At 32.0% G+C, this 27,004-nt stretch overlaps 3 protein-coding genes across 3 annotated transcripts; all 3 read left to right on the top strand.

Moving 5' to 3' along the window:
- The first annotated feature begins 2,024 nt into the window (after nucleotides 1-2,024).
- LOC124914493 (calmodulin binding protein PICBP-like) lies at nucleotides 2,025-7,902 on the top strand. Its single transcript, XM_047455052.1, has 4 exons — nucleotides 2,025-2,383; nucleotides 2,483-5,290; nucleotides 5,679-5,724; nucleotides 5,995-7,902. The coding sequence occupies exons 1-4, from the start codon at nucleotides 2,129-2,131 to the stop codon at nucleotides 7,785-7,787; spliced, it is 4,902 nt and encodes a 1,633-aa protein (XP_047311008.1). The 5' UTR covers nucleotides 2,025-2,128; the 3' UTR covers nucleotides 7,788-7,902.
- A 6,863-nt stretch (nucleotides 7,903-14,765) lies between these two features.
- LOC124914494 (triacylglycerol lipase SDP1-like) lies at nucleotides 14,766-17,804 on the top strand. Its single transcript, XM_047455054.1, has 3 exons — nucleotides 14,766-16,507; nucleotides 16,594-16,737; nucleotides 16,824-17,804. The coding sequence occupies exons 1-3, from the start codon at nucleotides 15,056-15,058 to the stop codon at nucleotides 17,709-17,711; spliced, it is 2,484 nt and encodes an 827-aa protein (XP_047311010.1). The 5' UTR covers nucleotides 14,766-15,055; the 3' UTR covers nucleotides 17,712-17,804.
- A 3,843-nt stretch (nucleotides 17,805-21,647) lies between these two features.
- LOC124915159 (mitochondrial fission 1 protein A-like) lies at nucleotides 21,648-24,016 on the top strand. The gene is made up of 5 exons (XM_047455824.1): nucleotides 21,648-21,815; nucleotides 22,191-22,332; nucleotides 23,347-23,468; nucleotides 23,618-23,681; nucleotides 23,768-24,016. Exons 1-5 carry the CDS (start codon nucleotides 21,720-21,722, stop codon nucleotides 23,851-23,853), a joined length of 510 nt encoding a protein of 169 aa, XP_047311780.1. The 5' UTR covers nucleotides 21,648-21,719; the 3' UTR covers nucleotides 23,854-24,016.
- The last annotated feature ends 2,988 nt before the right edge of the window (nucleotides 24,017-27,004 follow it).

Raw genomic sequence — 27,004 nt, 5'->3', positions numbered from 1 at the left:
GGATGACGGACATGACTCTTCCGTAACTATATTTTTCTTTATGATATGAGCTTGTTTCTTTGGTGGTAAATATAACTCCATAATATCCATTGAATATTAATTTAGATACTTCTTAATTTAAAGAGTTTGTAGTTGAAATCCTATGTTGTCTTTCAAAAAATAAAACATAATTTTTTTTTTATTAAAGTTGTGATTTGTTTTTTTATTATTATTATTATATATATATATATATATATATATATATATATATATATATATATGTTATTTTGAGAAATTTGAAAGATCCTAATATCATATCACTCATTTCATATTTCAATTTAAATAATTTTTAATAAAATATAAATCAAAATATTAAGTATTAAATTATGGTGTTATTTTTCTGAATAACTAGATTTTGACTTTTAGGTTTGCTTGTTTAATTAACATGGATGTCATTGACGTCATGATTACAAATAGTGATTAGTTTAATGTGTGATTTTCTCCATACTAGGCTGTATGGATCTATTTGATATTTCTCTATTATTTGTTCTAAATAAAACTCATTATATACTCTTTATCATTTTATTTGTAGTCAAGTTCAGTTAAATATGTAGCAATTTAACAAACAAACGAGATATTACCCATAATTCAAAAGTATACCAAATTAATTAATAAGTGATGTTCGTTACTAAAAAATGAGTGAATATAAAATTTTAAAGTAAGCCCTATAGTCCCATACATATAAAAAATAGTCTATTCTAATAATTAATTTGATATTATGGACCTATATATTAAAAAAAATAATAATAAACTCAGTTAAAGTTAAGGTGTAGAAAGTAAATCCAACAATCTGACGCGGCATGTCATGTGAATAGGATAGAAAAATAAAATAAAAATGTCACATTTTAAGTCTATAATTGTCCGAAAAGTCCCAAAATGTGAATGTCACATTTTGAACATTTCGGAAAGAAAAATCAAAGGGTCACATTTCGGGAAGAAAAAAAAAAGATCACATTTCGGGACGTGAAGAAACGTAGCGGGCACGTCGGATTCGTGCTCTTGTTTTCGATTTGCTGAGTTTATCATTACTCATATTAAAATATCAATCTATTAAATTTATTAATTAAAATATATTTACTTTATTTTATAAAATTTTGATATAAAAATATTATAATAATTTAAAATCGACCGAATTACTAATTAAGATTAAATTTGGGTTGTTTTTATCTAATAAAGATAGGAGTTTAAATTGTAACAGATATACTACATTTATCACAATTTTAACTATTTAAGATTTGTTTACAAAACGTAAGATTATCAGTCTTAGTATTCTTACACATTGCACATTTTCAAAACATTCAAATCATATTTAACACAAATACGTTCAAATTAGTATACTGTATACAAAGTTACGTCATTGTTTTTTTTTTAAACTAACCTCTATTAAAAATATTCAAATATTTTCTTAAAATATACATTTTTTTAGTCACTCAAAAAAACTTCGATAAACTAATTTGCGTAAATTCCAAAAAAAATAATCAATTTAAAAAAATAATCAATTTAAAAAAATACTTTTAAAAAGTTTATAAATATCATTTCAATTAAAAACATGATAAATTATTTAAAAAATAAAAATAATACGTTATAAGATGACAAACGTTTTGTTTTGTTGATTTGAATAAAAAATCCATAAAATTTTAATAATTCAAGTTTTATTTGTGAAAGTTTAATCTCAAATAGTAATTAAAAAAAAAAAAAATCAAACTCAAACTGTCATTAATAAATAAAATTGATATATAAAAATTAGTCAAAGTTGAACATTAGTAAGTTGGGCAATCCAATATTGTGCAGGTCAAAGATACCATCTCCAATCCAAATGTGAGGTGCCCATTTTTCAAATAATCCCAAGGTGAATTATTCTTTGTTTTTATAAATATATATTTTTTTGAGTAAAATAAATTGACGGAAAGTTTTGGAAAAAAAAAAGAAAGAAAATAATCAGACAAGTTTCATTGAAGAACCGACCTGTCAATGGGACCTTCATTTTAACGCGGAAGAGAAGAAAGAGAATGGTGAGATAACAGAAAGCAGCCATTTTTTCACTTTTTTTCATTACCTCAGCTGAAAAGCTGAGATTCATTCTTCTTTAATGGCTTCTTCTTCTTCTTCTCCTCCTCTTACTGCTATCGATGAAAGAAGATCAATGGATTCCAGGAAGAAACTGAAGAAGCTCAAGTCAAGGAAATATTCAGGGATGCGGTTAATTAAGCCATCGACTAGACGAGTTAATACAGTCTTGGATTCTCCCTCTTCCTATCAGTCAAACTCAAATTCTGATTCAACCTCAGTCAACCAGAGTCCCTTTGAATTTCCGCCTGCATCGCCAGATTTCATGACGGTCAAGGTAACTGCCTATCGTGATTTCAAATCCTGCTTGTCAGATTATATATATCATAGAAGCTGTCTGGAATTGTGATTAATGATTATGTACTACTTAAACCAGGAAGGAAAGGACGAAATCGACGAAGCAGAATCCGGCGCCATTAAAGAATCCGCTTCATCTCGAAATTATCTAAAGGCAACAAGTTCTTCAGACGGGAAGAAGACGCGATCTCAGGCAAGAATTCGTAATTCTAGTAATAACTATGATATCGAAACTAAATCCCAAACAACTAGTTCGAGAAATTTCGGATTTCTGATGAGCAAGTCTAGTTTTAAATATAGAAAGCCGGCGACGAAGAATGTTAATAGAAACACATGTTCATCCTCTCTTAAGGATTGTAAGTTCCCTTGCACTATCGAGCTTCAAACTGGAGAAAGAGAATCTCTAATAACGCCGACCATGAAGGTATGTCCTTATACTTATTGTTCTCTACATGGTCATCAACATAAGCCGCCGCTACCCCGATTCAGGCGCGCCTTGTCCAAGAATAGACGCACGATTAGGTCTCAGAGAAGCATGAAATTCAGAGTCCAGTCCTCATTCAGAAGAGAGCAGTGTATAGATGATCTACTCAAGGAAATCGAAACGATTGGTGGAGATCCAATTGTTCAAGAAATAGTTACTGAGTGTTCAGATTACAGCAAAAAAGAGGGTCACGGATCTGAAGTGGAAACTGAAGAACAAACCGACTTACAGGCTGATGAATCCGTTGTAATAGAGGAAGAAGATGATGCTGATACAATGGCAGAACCAAAACCTAAGAATGCCACCATAACTAGAGAACATGAAGAACAACCCGAATTACAGGCTGATGAATCCAGTGTAATAGAGGAAGAAGATGATGCTGATACAATTGCAGAACCAAATCCTAAGAATGCCACCATAACTAGAGAACATGAAGAGCAAACCGAATTACAGGCTGATGATTCCAGTGCAATAGAGGAAGAAGATGATGCTGATACGATTGCTGAGCCAAATCCTAATTCTGAATTTCTTTCTACGGAAATGGACAATGCTCCACTTCATAATCTCCAGAATGCCACCAAAACTAGAGAACATGAAGAACAAACTCACTTACAGGCTGATGATTCCAGTGCAATAGAGGAAGAAGATGACTCTGATACGATTGCAGAACCAAACACTAAGCCTGAATTTCTTTCTTCGGAAATGCACAATGCTCCACATCATAATCTCCAGAATGCTACCAAAACTAGAGAACATGAAGAACAATCCGACTTACAGGCTGATGATTCCAGTGTAATAAAGGAAGAAGATGATGATGCTTATACGATTGCAGAACCGAATCCTAATTCTGAATTTCTTTCTTCTGAAATGCACAATGCTCCACTTCATAATCTCCAGAATGCCACCAAAACTAGAGAACATGAAGAACAGACCGACTTACAGGCTGACGATTCCAGTGAAATAGAGGAAGATGATGCTGATACGATTGAAGAACCGAATCCTAAGTCTGAATTTCTTTCTACGGAAATGTACAATGCTCCACTTCATAATCTCCAGAATGCCACCAAAACTAGAGAACATGAAGAACAAGCCGACTTACAGGTTGATGATTCCAGTGCAATAGAGGAAAAAGATGATACCGATACCATTGCAGAACCAACCCCTAAGTCTGAATTTCTTTCTACAGAAATGTACAATGCCCCACTTCATAATCTGGAGAATACCTCCAAAAGTAGAGAACATGAAGAACAAACCGACTTACAGGCTGATGATTCCAGTGTAATAGAGGAAGAAAATGATACCGATACGATTGCAGAACCAAACCCTAAGTCTGAATTTCTTTCTACGGAAATGAATAATGCTCCACTTCATAATCTGGAGAATGCCTCCAAAACTAGAGAACACGAAGAACAAACCGACTTACAGGCTGATGATTCGAGTGCAATAGAAGAAGAAGATGATACTGATACTATTGCAGAACCAACCCCTAATTCTGAATTTCTTTCTACAGAAATGTACAACGTCCCACTTCATAATCTGGAGAATACCTCCAAAACTAGACAACATGAAGACTCTATCGAGATTCCATGTTCTCCAAATTCAACTGATGGGATTCTCAAACAAGATTGTGAAAGCAATCAATTTTGTCCAGACGAGGATTCTGAACAGAATGAAAAGATTGTAGTTTCTAATACCCCACTTAGCCGAAGGAATCATGTTAGTATGTGGCGTTTAATAAACCGGCATATGGTTCTTGGTCTTCCTCCTTCAGACGAAAATCCAAAAACAGAAAGTAATCAAACAGAGGATCGTGAAATTGAGGTCCGCAAGATACATGCAGTCAAGCTGGTGCGAGAAGCCATAGAAAAGATACTTCTACCAGAGGTTCAAGATGACCAATCATCAGTTTGTAGTGACATTACAACAGACCAAGAAGAGCTCTTGGAGGAAAAAAGTACTCTGGTAACATCAGCTAAGGGAAATAAATCAGAAAAGAAAGCAATCAAGAACTGGAGTAATCTGAAGAAATGGGTACTTCTAAAGAGATTCATCAAGGAACTGGAGAAAGTAAAGCGATTAAATCTTTCAAGGCAACATAGTTTACCATTGGAAACGGAGTCAGATGGAGAAAAGGTAAATCTGAGGCATCAAACAACAGATGCAAAGAAAAAAACTGAGGAGTGGATGCTTGATTATGCTCTTAGAAAGGTGGTCAGTGAACTCGCACCAACTCAACAGAAAAAAGTGGCACTTCTAGTAAAGGCCTTTGAAACAGTTGGTCCAACACCTGAAGAAGCGCTGCAGATGACATCTTTGAGTTTCAAATACAATGGTGAGAGAAACTTAAATGTTGAAAGTTCTGGACAACAAAATCATCAAGATGAGGCCGGCATTATTTCTACTGTAAGTGGTTCCATTATGCCTTATTCCTTTGATCTAGCTCAAGGCAGTGCCTTAAAATTATAATGAGGATGAAGATTTTTGAGAGCATTAACATTGAAACCGAGTTTCAACTCAAATTAAGCTAGAAAATCTGGCTAAATTCAGTAAGCTATGATAATAGAGTATAAAATACAACTTTAATAAATTAATTAAATTACATTAATATAAGTATTTTCCCGCCATTCCACATTTTATAAAATAGAACTTACATATCAAGTTCTTAAACTTTTTAGATATTTTCATTCAACTTATTCAGCACCAAAAATTCAGATCCTTATTCTTTTAACTTAATAACGTGATAATTATATCAATAAATAATTATTTACATATTTGTTATTATTATCTACAGGAATCAGCAACTCTAGCCAAAGTAAAGATTTATAAATCTCTGTCAGGTAAGCAACTATACTTATCAGAAATGGATCATTGTTTTCTGCACTGCTTATGTTTTGATGTATCTCGAGTTGAGTCTGTTTTGATGGTAAGCTATGACAACTTGTTCATAACTTATACTAAAAAGACTTTCACCACTATTTTTGCGGTCTTCACAAAAATATGGCCTATTGAAATGGTTTTATACTTGTCAGATGACAGTAACCTGTAATTCTTTATAATTACTCTTGAATGTTGATGAAGTCTGAAACCTAAATGCATACTTTTATCAGATGGTATCAAGCTGAGGACTGATGATTCATGTATAGCTTCTATTGCTTCATCTCCAAGAAGCACTACAACAACTTCACTTGATCATGAGAGAGAACTAGAAGAGAAAGATGGTGAAATCATGCAGCCTGGAGAATCTTCCCTAGATGATGTTCAAGCTGAAAGACAGTCTCCAGATTCGAGTACTCTTCGAGAAGTATTCAATCGCAAGTTGAACGAAACTAATGGTCTCGGCATGTGGCGTATGATGCATCAAAACATGCAGCCTGGAGAATCTCCCCAAGATGATGCTCAAGCTGAAAGTGAGTCTCCAGATTCGAGTACTCTTCGAGAAGTATTCAATCGTAAGTTAAACGAAACTAAGGGTCTCGGCATGTGGCATTTGATACATCAAAATATGGTTCAAGGTCTTCACCATAAGAAAGAAAGTTCAATGCCAGAGGAAGAGGATAATGACAATGTCAGCAGACCTTCTTCCGATTTGTCTCCTGCAGGAATTGAATCGGATGTTAATTCCGATGAAAGGCTTGAAATTGAAGAGCGTAAGATTAATACAATTAAGTTAGTGCGTGAAGCTATTGAAAATATTCTTCTTCCTGCTGAATTTCAAGATCATCAACTCTTAGAGAAGAAACATACTGAAGAGACATCTGATTCAGTCTTAAAAGACAATACTGAAGAAAAATCCGGTAAACAAGCTTTGAAGAGCTGGAGCAGCCTAAAGAAAATGATCCTTTTGAAAAGATTCATCAAGGAACTGGCAAAGGTGAAGAAGACAATCAAAAGAGGAACAGATGACGAAGAGGGAGTTCACCACTTAAGGCGTCAAATAAAAACATCCGATAAGAGAAACTCAGAAGAGTGGATGCTGGATTTCGCATTACGACAGGTTGTTAGCGAACTTGCTCCAGTACAGAAGAGGAAAGTGGCTCTCCTTGTCAAAGCTTTCGAAACTGTGGCTCCACCATCTGAAGAACTGAATTTGCAAATCTCAGCATCTCCAAAGAACAACAAGCCGATAGATACTGGAGATGATCTTGTCAGCAGCGAATCCGGTTTAGACCATTCCTCCTTCAAATTGATCCCAGAACGGTCTGTTTCTCAAATTGACAATCCAAATCATGAACAACAACAATTGACCGAGAAGAAAAAGAGTCAAAAGTCCGACCTCGATCTCAAGTCCAAACTAGCAAATGAAAAGCCAATGGACAAGCGACAATACATCAGCATGTGGCACCAGCTATGCCAACATGTTGTATCGAGTGCTGAGGAAAAAGTTGAAAAAGACGACGCAGCCAATGATGATACGAATAAGAGAGAATTGGAATTCAAACAGAGTGATGCTGTTAGACTTGTGAAAGAAGCAATAGGTGAAATAATGTCTCAAGAAACTAAGGATGACTCGTCTGATGCTCAATCAACTTGCAGCGATGATGATGGCTTCGATAAACAGATGGCTCAAGCGGTGAAGATGAGTAAATCTATGGGAGAAGGGCTGAAGAAATGGAGCAAGGTGAGAAAGCTGATAATCCTGAAGAGGAGTATTAAAGCAATGGAGAATGCTAGAAAAGAGTACAGTCAACGCCCGCCACAGTTTCTAGCATTGAAAGCTGAGATTGGAGAAGAAAAGATAGATTTAAGGCAGCAAATGATTGATGAGAGAAAGAAAGCTGAGGATTGGATGCTTGATTATGCACTTCAAAATATTGTTAACAAATTGAACCCAGCTCGTAAAAGAAGAGTGTCTATGCTAGTGGAAGCTTTTGAAGCTGTTGTTCCTTTACCAGCATTTTAAGCCTAAAAAAAAGGTATTCTTTTCTTTTCTATTATTGTAATGTATACAAGCTTGTATGTAATTTGGATTGGGTATGTCTTAATTTAAACTGTGTTAGGGGTGTTTTTGGTGTAAATTTCAACCATAATGTTAAATTTTAATGTTTGACCAAAAATGTTTTGGTTTTTCTGCATTAAGGAGGCTAATTGGAAAAAGGGATAAAAAAAACTAAACTTAATTAAGGGTCAATTTTAGTACAAAACTTTTAGTATGAATGTGATAGGCTCCAAATGGTGTTTTAAGTAACCTTTAAAGTTCAAACGAATATATAAGATTTGTAAAACTTTTTTTTCTTTTATAAAAGATTGAACAAATTGTAAAGATAAAAAATAAAATGTATTAATAATTGCACTCTTTAAATACAAAATTAATTAAAAAAGAAAAAAACAATGCAAAAGTTAATTAAAGAATTTTAAAATTTAAAATATGGACTTTTCATAAAGCCTAGGTGTATCCTTGTTTTTTTCATTGTTTATCTACAATAGGATAGTTCATACAGATACATTTTTAAAAGAAAATATTTTATATTCTAGCTCAAAAGATATTATATATAGAGAGAGAGGTTTGACATCATGAGAGTTATGTCATACAAGTAACATTTTTCATTTTTTGCTTTTTATTTATTTTATTTTCATGTTTTTTTTTTTTTTTTTTTTTTTTTTTTTTTTTTTTTTTTGTCATTATGTTTAAATGATTTTCATCATTTTTAATATAAATAAATTAAAAATAATTTTTTATTAGAAAGTTTTTAGTTTTATTTGATGAAAAAAATATGATTAAAGAAAAAAAATGGTTAAAAATAATGCTTACAGTTAAATTTGGTTTAGCTCACTTTTATTGCATTAAGTTCATAGGATTTAACTCACTTTATTCGCATTAAGTTTGATATGATTCAACTCTTACGTTTATATTTGTTAAAAAAAATTATGTTTAAACATAAAATATATTTTATTATATTTTTTGTTTTTATTAATTTATTATGCAAAATTCTTGTAATAAATTCAAACTCCAAATACTTTCAAATAAAATTTGCTTAGACAGGATTTTTATTAAAACGTTAAATAATATAAATTAATCGTTCAACCAAAGGACCGCTAATTTTATTTTAAATTTGTTGCGTACAGAGGAAAGGACAACAAGATAATAATAATAATAATAATAATAATAATAATAATAATAATAATAATAATAATAATAATAATAATAATATGATTGCATTCATGGGGAAATTGGACGAAATGACCATAAAAATAGGCTTATTTGCCTCCGTAGTCATGTTTAATAATATTTGATCTGGTGACCACTTAATTTTTTTTGGACAAATTTACCCTTTTCGCGTAACGCGAAGGGAGTTCGCGTTTCGCGAAGTGAAACAGTATTGATATATATACTCAAATTTTTTCATTTCTCTCATTTTCTTTCTCTCTCTCAAGCTTTCTTTCCTCCTGAGTTTGGCGAGCCCTAAAGCATAAATCTACAAGATAAAAAACCTAATCCCCGAATCTATGTTTATATAACAGATTTATGTTCTTATTTGTATTTCTTAATGAAACCCTAACCCTAAATATGTTCTTTTTGGTGATATTGGTTAATATTGGTTCATATTGAATCATATTTGTTCATATTGGGTCATATTTGTTCATATATGTTCATATTTGTTCATATTGGTTTATTAGTTTGTTCATCTTATTGATTGTTCTTTTGGCTGTGATGATATTTGCAGATGATATCGTTTCTGCTAGTTACTTAACAAAGCGTTAAGTACTTAACGTTTCGCTAAGTACTTAACGCTTCGCTAAGTACTTAACGCTTCGTTAAGTACTTGGCGTTTCTGCACGCGCGCGTAGGAAGACGAAGAGGCGCGCGTATATGCACGCGCCATACCATATATTTTAAAAAATAAAACATTTCGACATTCATTTCTTCCATTTTCCCTCTTCTATCCTCTCGATTCCTCACTCTCTACTACAACCGTCTCACTGAAGACTTTGACAAGGCCGATCTGCCCGTCCCCCTCGTGTCCTCTCTCTCTATCATTGATTCCCCATAAATCTCAGGTTTGTTTTTTTTTTTTGTTGTTGCATGTCTTTTTTTGGTTATGGGTTTTCATATTTGCATGTTTAGTTTTAGGGTTTTGGCTGTTTCAGTTTATTTGGTTAGGTTTAGCGTTTAATGTTTGTTTCTGGTTATTGATTATTGCCTTATATTTGCATGTTTGTTTCTGGTTGTTGGTTATTGTTTCTGGTTTAGGGATTCGCGAATTACTTAACGCTTCGTTAAGTACTTAACGTTTCGCTAAGTACTTAACGCTTCGTTAAGTACTTAACGCTTCGCTAAGTACTTAACGCTTCGTTAAGTACTTATCGCTTCGTTAAGTACTTAACGTTTGCTGTGGTCTATGTATTTGTTCTTACATTTTTGTTGTTGTTCCTTTTGTAGATGGCAGAAACCACCGTTCCTGATTTTCCTAGACGGATTTCTTGGAAAAGCGCCCTCTGCCTGAAGAAGATTGTTATGAAGTTTGAGGAAATGGATCTTGTGGAGAAGGTGTACAATCCCAATTCAGATATATAGTCTCTGCGTCAGTGTTGCAGTTCTCAGGAACTATTGTACATCACATGTTGCTTAGGAGGGTAACCTCAACCTCCAAGGAGATAACTTTCAATATCAATGCTGAGCTACAAAGGTATCCTAATTTCAATTTCCAGAAACTGACATATAAAAGGTTGTCACACCCAGCCAAAAATGCAGTCGCTAAATATGGGGAAGTCCCTAGAGCAGCAGAAAGTGGGGATTGTGGTGTATTTATGCTTATGCACATGGAATACTTGACTGCTGGTTTAGGTGTAGAGAAGGTGACTTCCAATGAAATGAAGTTTTTTCGACAAAAGATGGCGGTCCGGTTATTTCATCAAATTACATAACCTTAGTTTGTATTGTAATCGTTTATTGATTTTTGGATAAAACTTGACTTGTGCTTATGTATTCTGAACTTGTATTACTTTTTGGGTAGAACTTCAACTTAAGTTACATTTCATGTTAAAATATTTGTAGTTTTAATGTAGTCTGGTTGGTTGGTAGTCTGATATTTACATACCAAAGAATTGAACATATAAATCAATGTACATAAATCATACCAAGTAACTAACTTAAACTCACTTTAACTTAAACCAAGTTTAACTTAACGAAGCGTTAAGTACTTAACGAAACGATAAGTACTTAACGAAACGATAAGTACTTAACGAAGCGTTAAGTACTTAACGAAACGATAAGTACTTAACGAAGCGTTAAGTACTTAATGAAACGATAAGTACTTAACGAAGCGTTAAGTACTTAACGAAGCGTTAAGTACTCCTTCAGTACACAGATAAACTAGATACAACAAACAGATTACAACTTATCAAAGTACAACTTATCCAAGTACAACTTATCCGAGTACAACTTATCCGAGTACAACTTATCCGAAAACATAATACAACTTATCCAAAACATAATACAACTTATCCAAAACACTTATACAACTTATCCCAATCAATCTAAAGGCTCATATTGTTGAGATGATGGCTCGTGCTGTTGAGAAGATGAGTCATGATGCTTAGATGATGATGCTTTTGCAGTAGATGGAGCATGCATGACTGCTTTGCATGTGGCCCTATTATGTCCTAGTCCACCACATGAGCTGCATCGTCTCGGAGCCTTACGTACCTCACCTTGAGATTACCTACGCTTTGTTTGTGGGCGCCCTTTCTTAACCTTGACAGGTGGTTTTAGACATACGCGTTCCTTGATCATTTCGGGAATATCCCAATCGTCTTCATCACCAGCAGGGTAACATGTCTCCGCATATGCATTCATCCAAGATTCAGTTGTGTAATACCTGTAAGAATGGAAAATAAAACGATTAAACAATTGGTTAAATAGATTGAACATGTGAGCTGAATAATACCTTGAACAAAAGTCATAACAAACCAAATTGCGGTGACGGGCAGCAGCCATTGCATGAGTACAAGGAAGACCAGAAACTTCAAATACCCTACAAGTGCAGTTCATGTCTTTCAAATTGACTTTAAAATGAGACTGATTGTCATGCACATAAAACTCGAATCGGTTAAACGATGATACTGTATAGAATCTAGCCTTCTCGAATCCCTCACGTAACCACTTTTCATATGTTGGAGATAACACTTCTCGGTGGTTGGACGCTCTTTCTCTTCTCTCAACCAACCTTGTATTGTCAATCTTAAATACTCGGCCATTGAGGAAATGGGGTACTTTCTGGCTTCCCTGCTCTGACTATTAAAACTCTCAGCATAATTGCTTGTTAGTTGATTGTATCGCTTACCGGGGAAAAATGCTCTACTCCATCTTTGAAATCCAATTTCTTCCAAATAAGCAGCAATCCTATGATCTTTAACCCTTATCTTGTCAAAAAAACGATTGAATTCGTGGACAATGTACGCACGAGAAGCCATATCAAACTCCATATGACAATTATCAGTTTTGAATTTCGCGTTGATATTCATCTTTATGTGATATGTGCACGCACCGTGGTATGCTTCTGGAAAAACAGCACATAAGGCATTGGCGATGCTTGGGTGTCTATCGGATACGAAGACGAGATCATCAACTAATCCAATTGCTTCTCTCAATTTTTGCATAAAATAAGTCCAAGAGTTATTATTCTCTGAATCAACAACTCCGAATGCGACATGATATAATTGTTCATTAGCATCTAATGCAATAGCCACCAATAGTTGACCTCCCACCTTGTGCTTAAGAAAATTGGCATCAACACACAATACGGGACGACAAAAGGCTTTGAAACCCCTAATAGAGAGGCCTAGGGACATGAACATATACTTGAAGTGCCCGACCTCGTCTGTTTAGATGTCTGTTATGGTACCAGGATTATGCTTCTCCAACATGTAAAGGTATGAGGGTAATTTTTCACATGAATCCTCAACCGTTCCTCGCACCGCCACTAATGCCATTTCCCTAGCCCTCCAAGCCTTATTATAAGTCAAATTTACCCCATAAGTTGCCTGCATGTCTTCAATTATTTTCTTAGGCAAGTGATCATGGTGATGGTCCATATACTTACTCTTCACGCACTGCCCAATAACCCATGCTGGTGTTTGCATTTTTTTCTCTAGCCTCGATAGAACTGAGCATTAGTGTTGTTGGTCGAATTTCCGGATCTCAAACATCTCAGATAATTTACCTTTCACGGCACGCAATCTCCACTTGCATTTCTCATCCAAACATTTCACATACCAAAGATGTTTTCTTGACTTCTCCACCTTGAATTCAAAATGATTAGGCATCGCATATTTATATAGCATCAGTTGTAGTTCTTTTTTATTTTCAAACAAGGCACCGACTTCCAATACGGTTTCAGTAGTTAATGCCAACGCAAATGAGGGGTCTGTCGGTGATATGTCTGTCGGTGATATGTCTGTCGGTGATATGTCTGTCGATGGTGTACCAAATGATGATCTTCTTGCACTACATGGTGTACCCAATGATGATCTTCTTGCACTAGTAGGTGTATCCGTTGATGCTCTTCTCGCACTATGTGGTGTAGGTATCGATGCATGCAAGTCCTGAGTAAGTGGGATGTGAGGCAAATAGTTATCTCCGGCTTCATTACTTTCAACAAAGACCTCCGAGGGTAAAGCTTCTGGTACAATTTTCTGAGTAAATTGTGGGAGAATACTTTCTTGAGTTGGGTAGGTAAGTAGTGGTATCTTTTCTTTAGTAAATTGTGACTTCTCTACTATAGACACACACAATGGTGACACAGTTCGACCCAAAATCAAGCGTGATAAATATATGTTCAGATCCTCATCATCTTCAATAAAAACGGGTTTAGGATTTGTGATATTCGGAATATCATACTTCACTTGCAGCACTAAATCATACGTAGATTTCTGCACTTGAAGTCTTTCATGGAGTTTATCAATTAATTCAGCATAACGAGTACTTTGGGGTAAATCCAATGTTTTGATTGATGAGGCATCAAAAAACCATATTCCATTAGCATCAGCTTTCCACTCTCCATTATAGAAAACGAAAACTTCGGCTGCAAGAAAAAATGGAAACGGGATAATTAATACTGTGAAATGGAAACCCTTCGCGAAACGGGAAGTACTTCGCGAAACGGGAAGCACTTAACGGGAAGTACTTAGCGAAACGGGAAGTATCATCAGATGAAACCCTAAACAACACAGTGATTCGAAAATGCATAAATGAACAACAATAAACTTGAAATACATAAAATTACCAATTGTTACAGTGCTTGTGCTCGTCGTGGAGCTCATTGAGTGCCGCCGTTTAACTCCGTCGCCGGCGAGATTAGAGAGAAGGAGGAGAAAAGCGGAAGGGAAGAAAGAGAATGGAAGAAAAGAAATGAAAAAAAGATGGCCGGATTTTATTATATAGTAAGGGTATTCTTGACTTTTCACAGCGTCTCACTTCGCGAAACGCGAAGTCCCTTCGCGTTATGCGAAAAGGGTAATTTCGTCCAAAAAAAATTAAGTGGTCATCAGATCAATTTAAGTTTTCTGCCGACCACGGAGGCAAATAGGCCTATTTTTAGGGTCATTTCGTCCAATTTCCCCATTCATGGGATTCTTTCATATTTGGTTAATTTAAGAATTTTCAGATTTTATTTTAAGAAAATATATTCAAAGAAAAAATAGGTTATTTATGTTTTAATTTATTAAATTATTATAATATTTTTAAAATTTAAAATTTAATTTTAAAAAATAAAATAATTATATTTTTATTGATGAAATAAATAATTTGATAGGTTACAAAAATGACAGTAATGTGATAAAATTCTTGTACAAAAAGCAGATAAAAAAAGCATATCAAACGAGCATGGCAATATTATAATAGTTTTATAGACATAAAAGTGCGGCATGGCGTAACAGAGAGTGGGTTTCCTTTGCCGTTTTTGGAGGACAGTTGCAGTCTTGCAGAGACTGTCTTCTTCTTTCTTCTTCTTCCTTATCCATTTTACTTTTGTCTCAATTTTTATCCTTCCCAACTCCCGATGCATCATCAAATGTTATCTTCTCCTTCCCCTTCATCTCTGTTTCGACAATTGTCCAATTCATACCGGTGAACAACCAACCTCTTCAGCCAGCTTTGCTTCCCCTTAATTCCTTCATCAACGAACAATTCATTGTCCTCATCCTGGTGGATTATATATAGACTTACATAATATGGATATTATAAGTAACGAGGCAAGAGTTGATTCATTCTCGATCGGTCCTTCAACCATTATGGGTAGAACAATCGCCTTCAAGATCCTCTTCTGCAAATCCATTTCACATCTCAAACACCACCTTTTCCGATTGTTTCTCTACCTTTTGCATAAAGCCAACACTTTTCTAAATCTCTATGTCAAACCATTGCTCTCCCATCTTCATCCACGAAACCCACAACTTATATTGGCCGTGGTTACAATTATAGCATTTGGATTGAAACGCTTTACCAATGTTCAAGTCAAGGCTGAGATGGCTTACCGTAGGAAATTTTGGAGGAACATGATGCGAACGGCTTCCACGTACGAGGAATGGGCTCATGGTGCTAAGATGTTGGATAAAGAGACACCCAGAATTATGAACGAGTCGAACCTATACGACGAGGAATTAGTAAGAAATAAACTCCAGGAGCTTCGTCACCGAAGGCAAGAAGGGTCGTTGAGAGACATCACGTTCTTCATGCGAGCTGATTTGATTAGAAATCTGGGTAATATGTGCAATCCGGAGCTTCATAAAGGAAGGCTTCAAGTTCCTAAACTGATTAAGGAATATATCGATGAGGTCTCGACCCAGTTGAAAATCGTTTGCGATTCTGATTCAGACGATCTACTCCTGGAGGAGAAGCTTTCGTTTATGCATGAAACCAGACATGCATTTGGAAGAACTGCTTTGCTGTTGAGTGGAGGAGCTTCTCTTGGAGCTTTCCACTTTGGTGTTGTGAAAACATTAGTTGAGCACAAGCTTCTGCCGAGGATTATTGCTGGGTCGAGTATTGGATCGTTTATGTGTTCTGTTGTCGCGACTAGATCCTGGCCGGAGCTGCAGAGTTTCTTCGAGGATTCATGTCTTTCTTTCCAGTTAGTTGAACAGATGGGTGGGATTTTTACTGTTTTTAAAAGGGTTATGAGCGGTGGTGCTGTTCATGAGATTAGACAACTTCAGAATCTGTTGAGAAATCTTACCAACAATCTTACCTTTCAAGAAGCTTATGACATGACGGGTCGAATTCTTGGGATTACTGTTTGTTCCATGAGAAAACATGAACCTCCAAGATGTCTTAATTATTTGACTTCACCTCATGTTGTGATATGGAGTGCTGTCACTGCTTCGTGTGCTTTTCCAGTTGTTTTTGAAGCTCAAGAACTCATGGCTAAGGATAGAACCGGAGCAATTGTTCCTTATCACCCACCTTTCCATCTCGATCCGGATGAGCCTAATTCTTCTGGGTCGAATTCATTTACTCGTCGTTTTTGGAGGGATGGTAGTTTGGAGATTGATTTACCAATTATGCAGTTGAAGGAGCTGTTTAATGTCAATCATTTCATTGTTAGTCAAGCTAATCCTCATATTGCACCTTTGTTGAGGATAAAGGACTTCATTCGAGCTTATGGAGGCAACTTTGCATCTAAGGTGACTATTTCCTTTACTTGTTTATGAATCTTGATGATGAAGATCATACATATTACTAACATATGTATATATATGTATGTATGTAGCTTGCCCATTTGGTTGAGTTGGAGGTAAAACACAGATGCAACCAAATATTAGGAGTGGGGTTTCCATTAGGCGGAATTGCCAAGCTTTTTGCTCAAGATTGGGAAGGCGACATAACCGTCGTCATGCCTGCCACTTTAGCTCAGGTATGTATGTATGTATGCATGCAAGTTTTTTCTTGAGATATGAACTGAATGTATATGTTTATGTTTAATGATGACTATGTTTACAGTACTCGAAACTGTTACAAAATCCATCTAACCTGGATATTCAGAAGGCAGCCAACCAGGGAAGGAGGTGTACATGGGAGAAGTTGTCTGCTATAAAAGCAAACTGTGGAATCGAACTTGCTCTCGACGATTGTGTAGCGATTCTGAACCATATGCGTCGTTTAAAAAGGAGTGCTCAGAGAGCTGCTGCGGCTGCTTCTTCCTCGTCCACATCTCATGGTCCGGCTAGCTCTAGGTTCAACGCTTCAAGAAGAATCCCTTCGTGGAACCGGATAGCTAGGGAGAACTCGACAGGTTCGCTGGATGAAGAGCATTTTGTAGAAGCCACATCATTGCTCAGTCATGGTAACCATGGAGGGATGAGTAACCGTGTCACACGGAATAGACACGACGGGAGTGATAGTGAGACCGAGAGTGTGGACCTGAATTGCTGGACCAGATCGGGTGGTCCATTGATGAGATCGACTTCGGCCGATAAGTTCACGGACTTCATTGAGAATTTGGAGGATCAGAGTGGGGATATAATAGAAAACAGAGTTGTGATACAGAGTTGTAGTAGTAATAGTAGTATTATGGTTGCTGAAGGCAATCTTTTGCAGCCTGAAAGAAGAGATAATGGTATTGTTTTTAATATTGTAAAGAGGGAAGACTTGACGACAACAACAACAAGCAATTCTCCTCCGTCAAACAGTTTAGAGGCGGAATGTATGCAGCAGCAGCAGCTTGAAACATCGGAAAAGGAGGAGGAGATCGATATTGTGAGCTCGTCGGAATCAGACTGCGACGATGATGAGGAGAATAACCGCACCGATGTGAATAATGAGGAGGAGCATAATCGTTTCGAGTTGAGCGATTACAATGTGATCGATGGAAGCGTTATTGATTATTAACAGCTTATTCACATGTTTTGGTAAGTCAAGTTCAAATATTATATGTAACATTATTTATGAATGATTGATTAGTCACATTAAATATGTGCTTGTGTATTATTATCTTTAGTGGTTAATAAAAAATTAGTATATTTTTCAATGATCTTATATACTTTTCTTATTTAATTTAATTATTAAGATATACACAATTTGTAGTTGTTTCTCTTATTGTATGTAGTATGTGCATTCTTTACCATTCTGGGGTTTATTTTATTTTATTTTTGCATTGCAATATGGCATAATTGAGAAGGATTGAATGTTATTTTTAATAGGGATTAATACTTAGATTTAACAATGAGTAAATTTATCTATTATTTTATTCATAAATCATGGGTGATGAAAACCACTTCAACTATTAGATAACAAATTAATTTGATAAAATTAATAAATTATTAAACTATAATATTTCAACAATAATTAAACTAATTTTTAAATAATATAATTTATTATATTTAAATAATTGTTAATCTATTTAAATTTATAAAATAATTTAAAATAAGATATTTTTAATCTTTTAATAAATTTATATTTATATATTTTTTAATTTTAATATATATTTATTTAAAATTAATTAGTGATTTCTAATAAAAATAATTTGATAATTTTATTATATTTAAGAATGTAATTTTATAATCTTAGTTAACTAATATTATAGATAACAAGATTAATAGAAACAGTGGAAGTTCTTAAGTGAAAGTTGTAAAAAGTTAAATAGAAAAAGTATTAAATAAATATTATATTTCAATTAATTTATAATTTTAATTTATTAATGTTTTATTTAGTTTTTTTGTTTAATTTTTTATAACTTTCATTATTTTTATTAATCTTGTTATACATAATATTAGCACATTATAATTATAAAATTACATTATTATATATAATACATTAAAAAATTCATGAAATTTATTTATTTTACCTTAATTAAAATAATATATAGATATATTTATTAAAATATAAAACAATATATATATTTTTTTAAAATGAAAATAAAATATTAAATTAATTCAAATTATTTAAAGATAATAAATTATATTATTTAAAATGTGTTTAGTTACTGTTGAAAAATTATATTTTAAGAATTTATTAGATTTATTAAACTAATCTAATAGTAAAAGATATATTTTATTCGATAAATTTAAGATAATTCTTTAAAGAAATGGATTAATAACATCAAAAAGTTTCGAAATCTCTTATCCATTGTTGGTAGAAAAGCAACTTTGATAACCTATTACTAATATATATATATATATATACATATATATATATATATATATATATATATATATATATATATATATATATATATATATATATATATATATATATATATATATATAGTATATGTGATGGAAGCTTTCATACATTTTAAATGCTTTTAGTTTTTTAGTTTAATTAGATCTTTTCAGTGTTTAAGGATATATTTTTATTTATAATATTTTCTATTATTTTTTTTAATTAGTAATAATACTTTTATTAAGATAAATATATATTTAATAAGTTAGCATGACTTGTGTTTTTGGTGAAAATAGAGTTCATGAGTCGTGACACTATTTTAGACACAAATATTATCACTTAAATTATACTAATAAATTATTATACATAATATTAACACATTATAATTATAAAATTACATTATTATATATAATACATTAAAAAATTCATGAAATTTATTTATTGTACCTTACTTAAAATAATATACATATAGATTCATTAAAATTTAAAACAATATACATATATTTTTTTAAAATGAAAATAAAATATTAAATTAATTCAAATTATTTAAAGATAATAAATTATATTATTTAAAAATATGTATAGTTACTGTTGAAATATTATATTTTAATAACTTATTAGATTTATTGAACTAATCTAGTGGTGAAATATATATTTTCTTCATGAATAATTTTTTTTTTATTACGTATAATAGATAAATTTAAGATAATTCTGTACAGAAATGGATAAATTTAACATTTTAATAAAATCAAAAGTTTCGAAATATCTTATCCATTGTTCATTGTGGGTAGAAAAGCAACTTTGAACCTATTACTAATATCTATCTTATATAGTATATGTGATGGAAGCTTTCAAACATTTGTAATGGTTTTAATTTTTTAGTTTAATTAGATCTGTTCAGTGTTTAAGGATATATTTTTATTTATAATATTTCTCATTATTTTCTTTTAGCCAGTAATACTTTTATTAAGATATATATATTTAATAAGCTAGCACGATTCGTGTTTTTAGTGAAAATGGAATCAATGAGTGGTAACACTATTTTAAACACAATTATTATCACTTAAATTACGCTCATAAATTATTATTGACATTTGATCACTTAACACACTATTGTGAGTTTTACTTATTAAATTAAATTATATACTTTTCAAGATTAAGAAATTTATATATATATATATAATGAGTAATTTTAAATTAACTTGTGAGTAAACAGATAATTTGATGATATTTATATAATCTACTTATAAATGCGAAAAATAAAAAAACAAAGGTATAGAGAAGCTTAAAATACTTTCGATATTTATCTCCATATGATATTTTTAGTATCGAAGGGGTAAAAAAAATCACCATTTAGATTTGAGTTAATGTTGTATTTTGTTCGATGCGACACCTTATTTAGTCAGATCAATTTTTATTTCGAATTATTGTGATTCGAATCATTATCTCAATCTTCGGTGGATCGATGGTTGCTCATATCCTCCAATTGATGATGTTCTCTCGAGTCCGTGTTTGCCCCATTTTTAGCAACAAAAGAGATAAAATTATCAAATTTAGAGTTGTTTTTCATGTTTTTAATCACGAGTTATTTGATTGATCATTGATATGGAGACCTCTTAAATGTATTGTCTAATGATTTGTACGAGTTTCTTACTATCTCAGTCATATATGTAGATCATCTATTAATATTTGACAGAACATTTTTCGGTGTTGTTTATCAACCATCGATTAAGAATAATTTCAACTACCGCTCAGAATTTTTGGTTGAGATTCTTCTGATACTATTTCATTTGTCCATTCGGTTTGCTCTACTTCAACCCTCGTCGCTTAAAAACTCAAATGACTTCGTTCTTAGAGTGTCTCTCAACAAATTACATGATGGTTGGATCTTGTTTATTTTAATTTTATTTTATTTAATAATTAATTTTCTATACATAACTTTGATTTAACGAGAATTAATTTATATAATAAAAAAATACTTAAAAGTCTGAATACATAATAAATTACTACATTAATTTTAACTAATAAATTATTATGTATAAATAAAATAAAATAAACTTGAGCGTTTAATTACATAATTTTTTATCAGCAATTAAGCATATTCAAACAAACATATAGACTTAATTCTGGTTTATTTAAAAAATAACTAAATCCAAAAAAACATTTTTCACTTACAGTTCTCTTCTCTATTCAAATAAATTGAATATTATAAGAGGAAATGTTGAGTAAGATGGAGCTAATAAGATAGAGACTTAATCAAACTAGCCAAAATCAAACCTAAGTGAATTAAACACATTATTAATTGAGAAATGATTAAGGGAGGGAATTTGGTAAGGGAATGATGTGCCATAATCTTATTCTTCGTTGAAAAAATCAAATAATTTCTCTCTATTCTCTCTTTCCTCCTTCCATTTTTACATTTTCCAACCAATGAAGGTGATGTCACGTCATTCCCTCACTAAATTCTCTCCCTCTATCATTCCTCTTATTAATTATTAAAAATAGGTGATTTGAAAGTTTAACTAATAATTATAAATTGGAGCAAATAAAGTTTTAATTAAATTCAGAACATAGATTATAATTATTTGTTCCGCAAAATGAGCTTTTTTTAGTTATTATTGAATTGATGCATCAGCATGAGACGCGTTCAATACAGTACAAAATAGGTTTGTTGATAATATTTCGTCGTCTCTGATCTAATTCCTCATCTCCATCCTCTTGTTTCAAGCACCGATAATGGTACCAAATAATGGATCGATCTTCGATTCGATCAGCAATTTCTTTACCGGCGGCGGCGATCACATTCCCTGGTGCGACCGGGACACTGTAGCCGTAAGTCAAATTTAACAGATTACTTTTCATTCTAATCTCATCCTTTTCATTTTCCCTAAATTCTTTCCAATATTGCTATTGTTATTGCATCTTCCAGTTTCCAGGAACATGTTTGTAGAAGAGACATTAGGATTTGTTTTTGTGATAGGTTTACAAGTTAGGTTACAATCTAGGATCTGTGTAATTGGGAATCTGTTTTTGTGTTAGGTTTACATGTAATTGGGAATCTGTTTTCATTCTCACTGAAGCAAACTGAAAGTTTCAGAGTACTTATGTTTTAGAAATTTAGTGTTTGAATGGATAACCTGTCAGTTTTTATCCTCTTCATTTCTTCCTGTTGCTACTACATTAAGTGGTCATGACTTTTATATATAGGGATGCGAGAGAGAAGCTTCTTCTGAGAGTGTAAATGGCATGTCAGATGAACAAAGAAGTGAAAGTATCATGCGTTTGTCATGGGCTCTTGTTCATTCCAGACAACCAGAAGATGTAGAGCGAGGAATAGCTATGCTTGAAGGTGAGAATATATGACTTGTAAACACGAATGATCCTTGACTTAATGAATTTCTTTTATGTTCCCTTTTCCTTTATCCTTAGTGCCCACCATTACTATTCCAAAATTAATGCTTAATCATTACATGACTCTTGAATAAGCTATGCACCAATGTGTTGTTCATTGCCTTAGCTGTCTTGCACTTTAGCTCTTCTCTTTATTCTTGTCAATGTCCTAAAATATTAAGATGTGAACTTGTTCATTTCATTTCTTGTTTGATTCCATTTTTTATATCATCCAATATCCTATGCATCATGTAAGGATGCTTGTTTTAGTAGAACTAAGATTAGAAGTAGAACTGTTTTTACTTCCCTTCTTTTTCCAATTTTCTATTGTTGTGCAAAGATGGGCCTTATATACTTGTTTAGGAACTATTGTGAGCTTCGTGATAGTACAGTATTTATACAAGTTGTTCTATCTATTTAATAATAAATAGAAGTAGAATCACGAATTCAATTCTAGCTTCCATTGAATTAGAATTGGACTTACAAACTCTATTTTGTTTGAAATGTTTAAGTTTGCAATAACATAGTTGTCGCAGAGGCGACATCTAATAGATACAAAGAGGAATGGAACGGTACTCATCATCAATTCAAATGACATGTTTGAGAATTAGAAATCTTACCTAGCTAGACAAAATTGGTAAGGTTCATTTTACACATGTATAGGATTCCCTCCAAACACAATCATCTATTTTAATACCCCCCTAACCACTAGAAAAATTGAAAATAGACCACCTTATTCCAATTTCTAATTCAATTTCTCCGCTCAAATAAATGGAATCTAAATGCGGTTTGTCTGTTCAAACTTCAAAGAGAAACCTGAAAGGATATGTACAAATAAATGGAATCTAAATGCGATTTTGATTGACAATTTTGTTTGTTTATTGCTTTTAGCTTGTTCACTTTGCTATTGTTAATTGTTAACCATTGAATATATATAACCTGTTCTTGAAGCTTAATATTATGACTTTTGTAGCCGCCCTAGCTGGTGCCAATAGTGCATCACAAAAGAGAGAGAGGCTTTATCTTATTGCTGTTGGCTATTATAGAAATGGCGACTATCCAAGAAGCCGACAGCTCGCAGAACAATGTTTGGAGGTATTGTGTTGGCTTTCATCCCTGAATAATGTAATTCTATTCGCGAATAGATAAATTTGACCAGAACTAATCCTTTTTTGAGTTGGAAAATTACTTAGTTCCAGATTGTTGGTCCCAATTGATTGTGTCATATTTGATTTGTTCTATAGATTGAACCCAATTGGAGACAAGCTTTAGCCCTTAAACAAACAGTTGAAGAACGAATTACTAAAGGTATTTGTGGGAGTAATTAGTAATTCAATTTTTTTTTATAATACAAAAGAGCGAACGGATCATATTATCTATCTCTGATCCTGCAGATGGTGTCGTCGGAATTGGCATCACCGCTACTGCTGTTGGGCTTATTGTTGGCGGGATCGCTGCCGCTCTGGTCAGAAGGGGTTGATTATTATTATATATTATGATAATGATGGTTTTGTTCTTTTTGGATGGACCACTTTGTTTTTCATAACGAATATGGATTCTAAAGATTTAGTTCATAATGTACAAATATTGGTGTACAAACATCTTCCTTTTTAATAACTTTCTTGTAAATTTCTTATTTTATATATCTTCTGTTTCTAATTAGGAATGTTCCATTTAATTATACCAATTTCAAATGCTCAATCATAAATTTAATTGCTTAAATGACCACTTCAAAATATTTTGACGAAATTATCCTTGTCGTGTAACGCGAAGAATAGGATCGTCTCGCGAAGGAAAAGTTTGTAAGAATTCTAGAATGATCGTGCCCTTCGCGCGACGAGAGTAATTTTGTCAGAATATTTTGAAAGGATCATTTGCGCAATTAAAACCCCTTTCAGAGTCATTTTGTCATATTTCCAGTCTAGTTATATATATTTAAACGTGCCTTTCTTAAATAAAAAAAATAAAAAAAAAATATAAATTGTCTTACAATTTATATTTATAGATAACTATATTTATAACTTTTTGTTAAGACATTTATATTTTTTTCTAAATGATCTGGTTATTGTGCTCTAAATGAGCCATGAGCTTATAACTAATTAATTGTTTTAGAATAAAAGAAAATTTTGTACTCGTCAATAATTAAACTTATGATGCCCTTGTATCATTTTACACTAGACAAACATTTTTTTACGCATTTGAATACAGAATGATACCCTATTGCCCCTGTTATTAAAATAAAATAAAATAATGATGTCATGTATTTGTCATAGTTGTGCCATATGATGACGTCATGTACTTGTAATGCATATGTCACATAATGTTATTTATTTATTTTTGCTATGATTATTCATGTATACTTGGGAGTTGAGAGGAAGACTTGGACTTAGACTTTGATATAGTATACTTTGAATAATCTTGATTAATTATATATATATATATATATATATATATATAGTATACTTTGAATAATTATTGGCTTAAAAGGGGCATAAATATATTGACTAATACTTTCAACTCCTAGTGCACAAGAAGCTTCTAGTCATATATATGGGTTGTTTTGATATCAAGAAAATAATCTCATGATAATTAAGAATAAAATCATTCAAAATTTTAACTTTTGGAATTTGAGATAAAAAAATATAAATTAAATTGTCATTTAAAAAAAAATTGCATTATTCCTATATGTGCAAGAAAAAAAAATAACACTTCTCAAATGTTTTTTTATTTGGAAATTAGTAGAGATGTACATATTATCTCTAGATATTAATTATTATTATTTTATTAAAATAGCATGATAGTCAAATAATGTGGCACAAAAACAAAAGAATCTTTTGACTAACATTTATCTTGACGGAGAGACAGAAACATTTCTCATTTTAAGAGACAAAAACATTTGAGATTTTACCTAATAAATTTATAAGCATATTATAGTCTACACAGTAGGTCATACATGATGTGAGTTATTTGAGGATAATATATATTTTTATTATATGTTCTTTTATTTTTTTTTTGATAAAAAAAAGTAATAATTGTTTTTTAATAAACCCAATATCAAACCGGTCTTAGAGATCGAAAGAATTTTTAGAATAAAATTTAAGTTTTATCCCAAAATTCAAACATGTTATCAACTATCAAATCAAATAATTTTATCATTTAAATATCAAAATTATTCTCTAATTTTATCATCTCTTTAAACCATCATTCTTTTACTTTATTTACGTCATATCCTCTAAAGTCAAAGAATAAATTAATCTTTAAATTTTAAAATCAGTTTTTCCTAGTTTTTACCGAACAATGATTTTTAGAATAAAACTAAGTTAAAATCCAAAAACCATTTCCTCCTCGTACAAGCCCTAGATAATAGGATCTATGTATTATATTTTCAATTATATTCAGTGGCGGGGCCCGGGCCTCCCCCAACCAGGGTAAAAGTTTTATCATATTTTATATATATGTTTATCAAATAAGGCTTTGTCCTGATGGTTTTGGAGCTGAAATCTATAATAGAGGTCAGGTGATCAAACCCTGCCTCTCACATTTATTTTATATTTTCTAATATTTATAATAAACTAACACTTTCTAATTTCAAATATAATTTTATTAAAGTAATTATTCAATATTTTATTTTATACAAAAAAATATTTTCTAAGATACAATATTTATTTATATAAGTTAAAATATAAAGAATTATATATAAAATAATGAAAATCATATAATATTATTATTTATTTTAAAACTACATTTATATTATAATTTATATATATATATATATATTTTATTAATTTTAATAAAATTAATAATACAAAATACTAATAAATATAAGGGTAAAATAACCATTTATATAAGGATAAAATATTATTTTATATTTCTTAATTTTAAATTAGTTTTAAATTATTTCAACAAATAAATGTATTTGTTAGATTTTATTTAGGTGTCTAGGGTTGACACATATTTATTTTTAATTATTTATTTTATGTATGATATAGAATAATGGGGATGTTCTATAAACGAATTTGTACTTCTACATCACATGACCAGCATGAGTCTTTTCAATCAATTAATGAGCCTACTAATGAGTTTAATGTTACTGATCAAATATACATGGTTAGAATATAGCATATCAAAAGATGCATCATTTTGTTTTGGTGTTATCTTTTCAAGCCTTTAAATAGAGAAAATGTAGATGATACATTTATAGAAGATGGGTACAAAAATTGGAAAATGGCATTAGAAAGATTCAATCATCATATGAGAACTTCAAATAGTTGTCATAATGAAACTAGAGTTCAATTTGAATCATTTTAAGATCAAAGTCATAACGTGAGAAACGTTTTATGTACACATAGTCGTGATATAGAAATAAATTATCGCACCCGTTTAACGACAATGTTTGATGTAACATGCTTTCTGTTGAGGCAAGGATTACCTTTTCGAGAACATATGAGTCAAGTAGTTCATCAAATAAAGTTAATTTTCTTGAATTGATTGATTGGTATAGTCAACGTAATGAAGATATTTTGTCTTCTTTTGTACCGACTCATGGACAAGAATAATTTAGTAATTGTGCTTGTTAGGATTTTTATGTAATTATCGAGTAAAATTTTAATTAAAAAATAAATTTATTTGAT

Source organism: Impatiens glandulifera, chromosome 9 (genome assembly GCF_907164915.1).
Source record: "Impatiens glandulifera chromosome 9, dImpGla2.1, whole genome shotgun sequence".
Taxonomy (NCBI): Eukaryota; Viridiplantae; Streptophyta; class Magnoliopsida; order Ericales; family Balsaminaceae; genus Impatiens; species Impatiens glandulifera.
This window is presented reverse-complemented; position numbering and strand designations above follow the sequence as displayed.

What these genes read in the sequence shown, in the direction of transcription:
- LOC124914493 (XM_047455052.1), top strand. Translation starts at nt 2,129, where the DNA reads ATGGCTTCTTCTTCTTCTTCTCCTCCTCTTACTGCTATCGATGAAAGA. An exon ending in CAGATTTCATGACGGTCAAG is followed by an intron (nt 2,384 to 2,482) that starts GTAACTGCCTAT and finishes TACTTAAACCAG; the next exon opens with GAAGGAAAGGACGAAATCGA. An exon ending in GATTTATAAATCTCTGTCAG is followed by an intron (nt 5,725 to 5,994) that starts GTAAGCAACTAT and finishes TACTTTTATCAG; the next exon opens with ATGGTATCAAGCTGAGGACT.
- LOC124914494 (XM_047455054.1), top strand. Translation starts at nt 15,056, where the DNA reads ATGGATATTATAAGTAACGAGGCAAGAGTTGATTCATTCTCGATCGGT. An exon ending in GAGGCAACTTTGCATCTAAG is followed by an intron (nt 16,508 to 16,593) that starts GTGACTATTTCC and finishes GTATGTATGTAG; the next exon opens with CTTGCCCATTTGGTTGAGTT. An exon ending in TGCCTGCCACTTTAGCTCAG is followed by an intron (nt 16,738 to 16,823) that starts GTATGTATGTAT and finishes CTATGTTTACAG; the next exon opens with TACTCGAAACTGTTACAAAA.
- LOC124915159 (XM_047455824.1), top strand. Translation starts at nt 21,720, where the DNA reads ATGGTACCAAATAATGGATCGATCTTCGATTCGATCAGCAATTTCTTT. An exon ending in GCGACCGGGACACTGTAGCC is followed by an intron (nt 21,816 to 22,190) that starts GTAAGTCAAATT and finishes TTTTATATATAG; the next exon opens with GGATGCGAGAGAGAAGCTTC. An exon ending in AGGAATAGCTATGCTTGAAG is followed by an intron (nt 22,333 to 23,346) that starts GTGAGAATATAT and finishes TGACTTTTGTAG; the next exon opens with CCGCCCTAGCTGGTGCCAAT.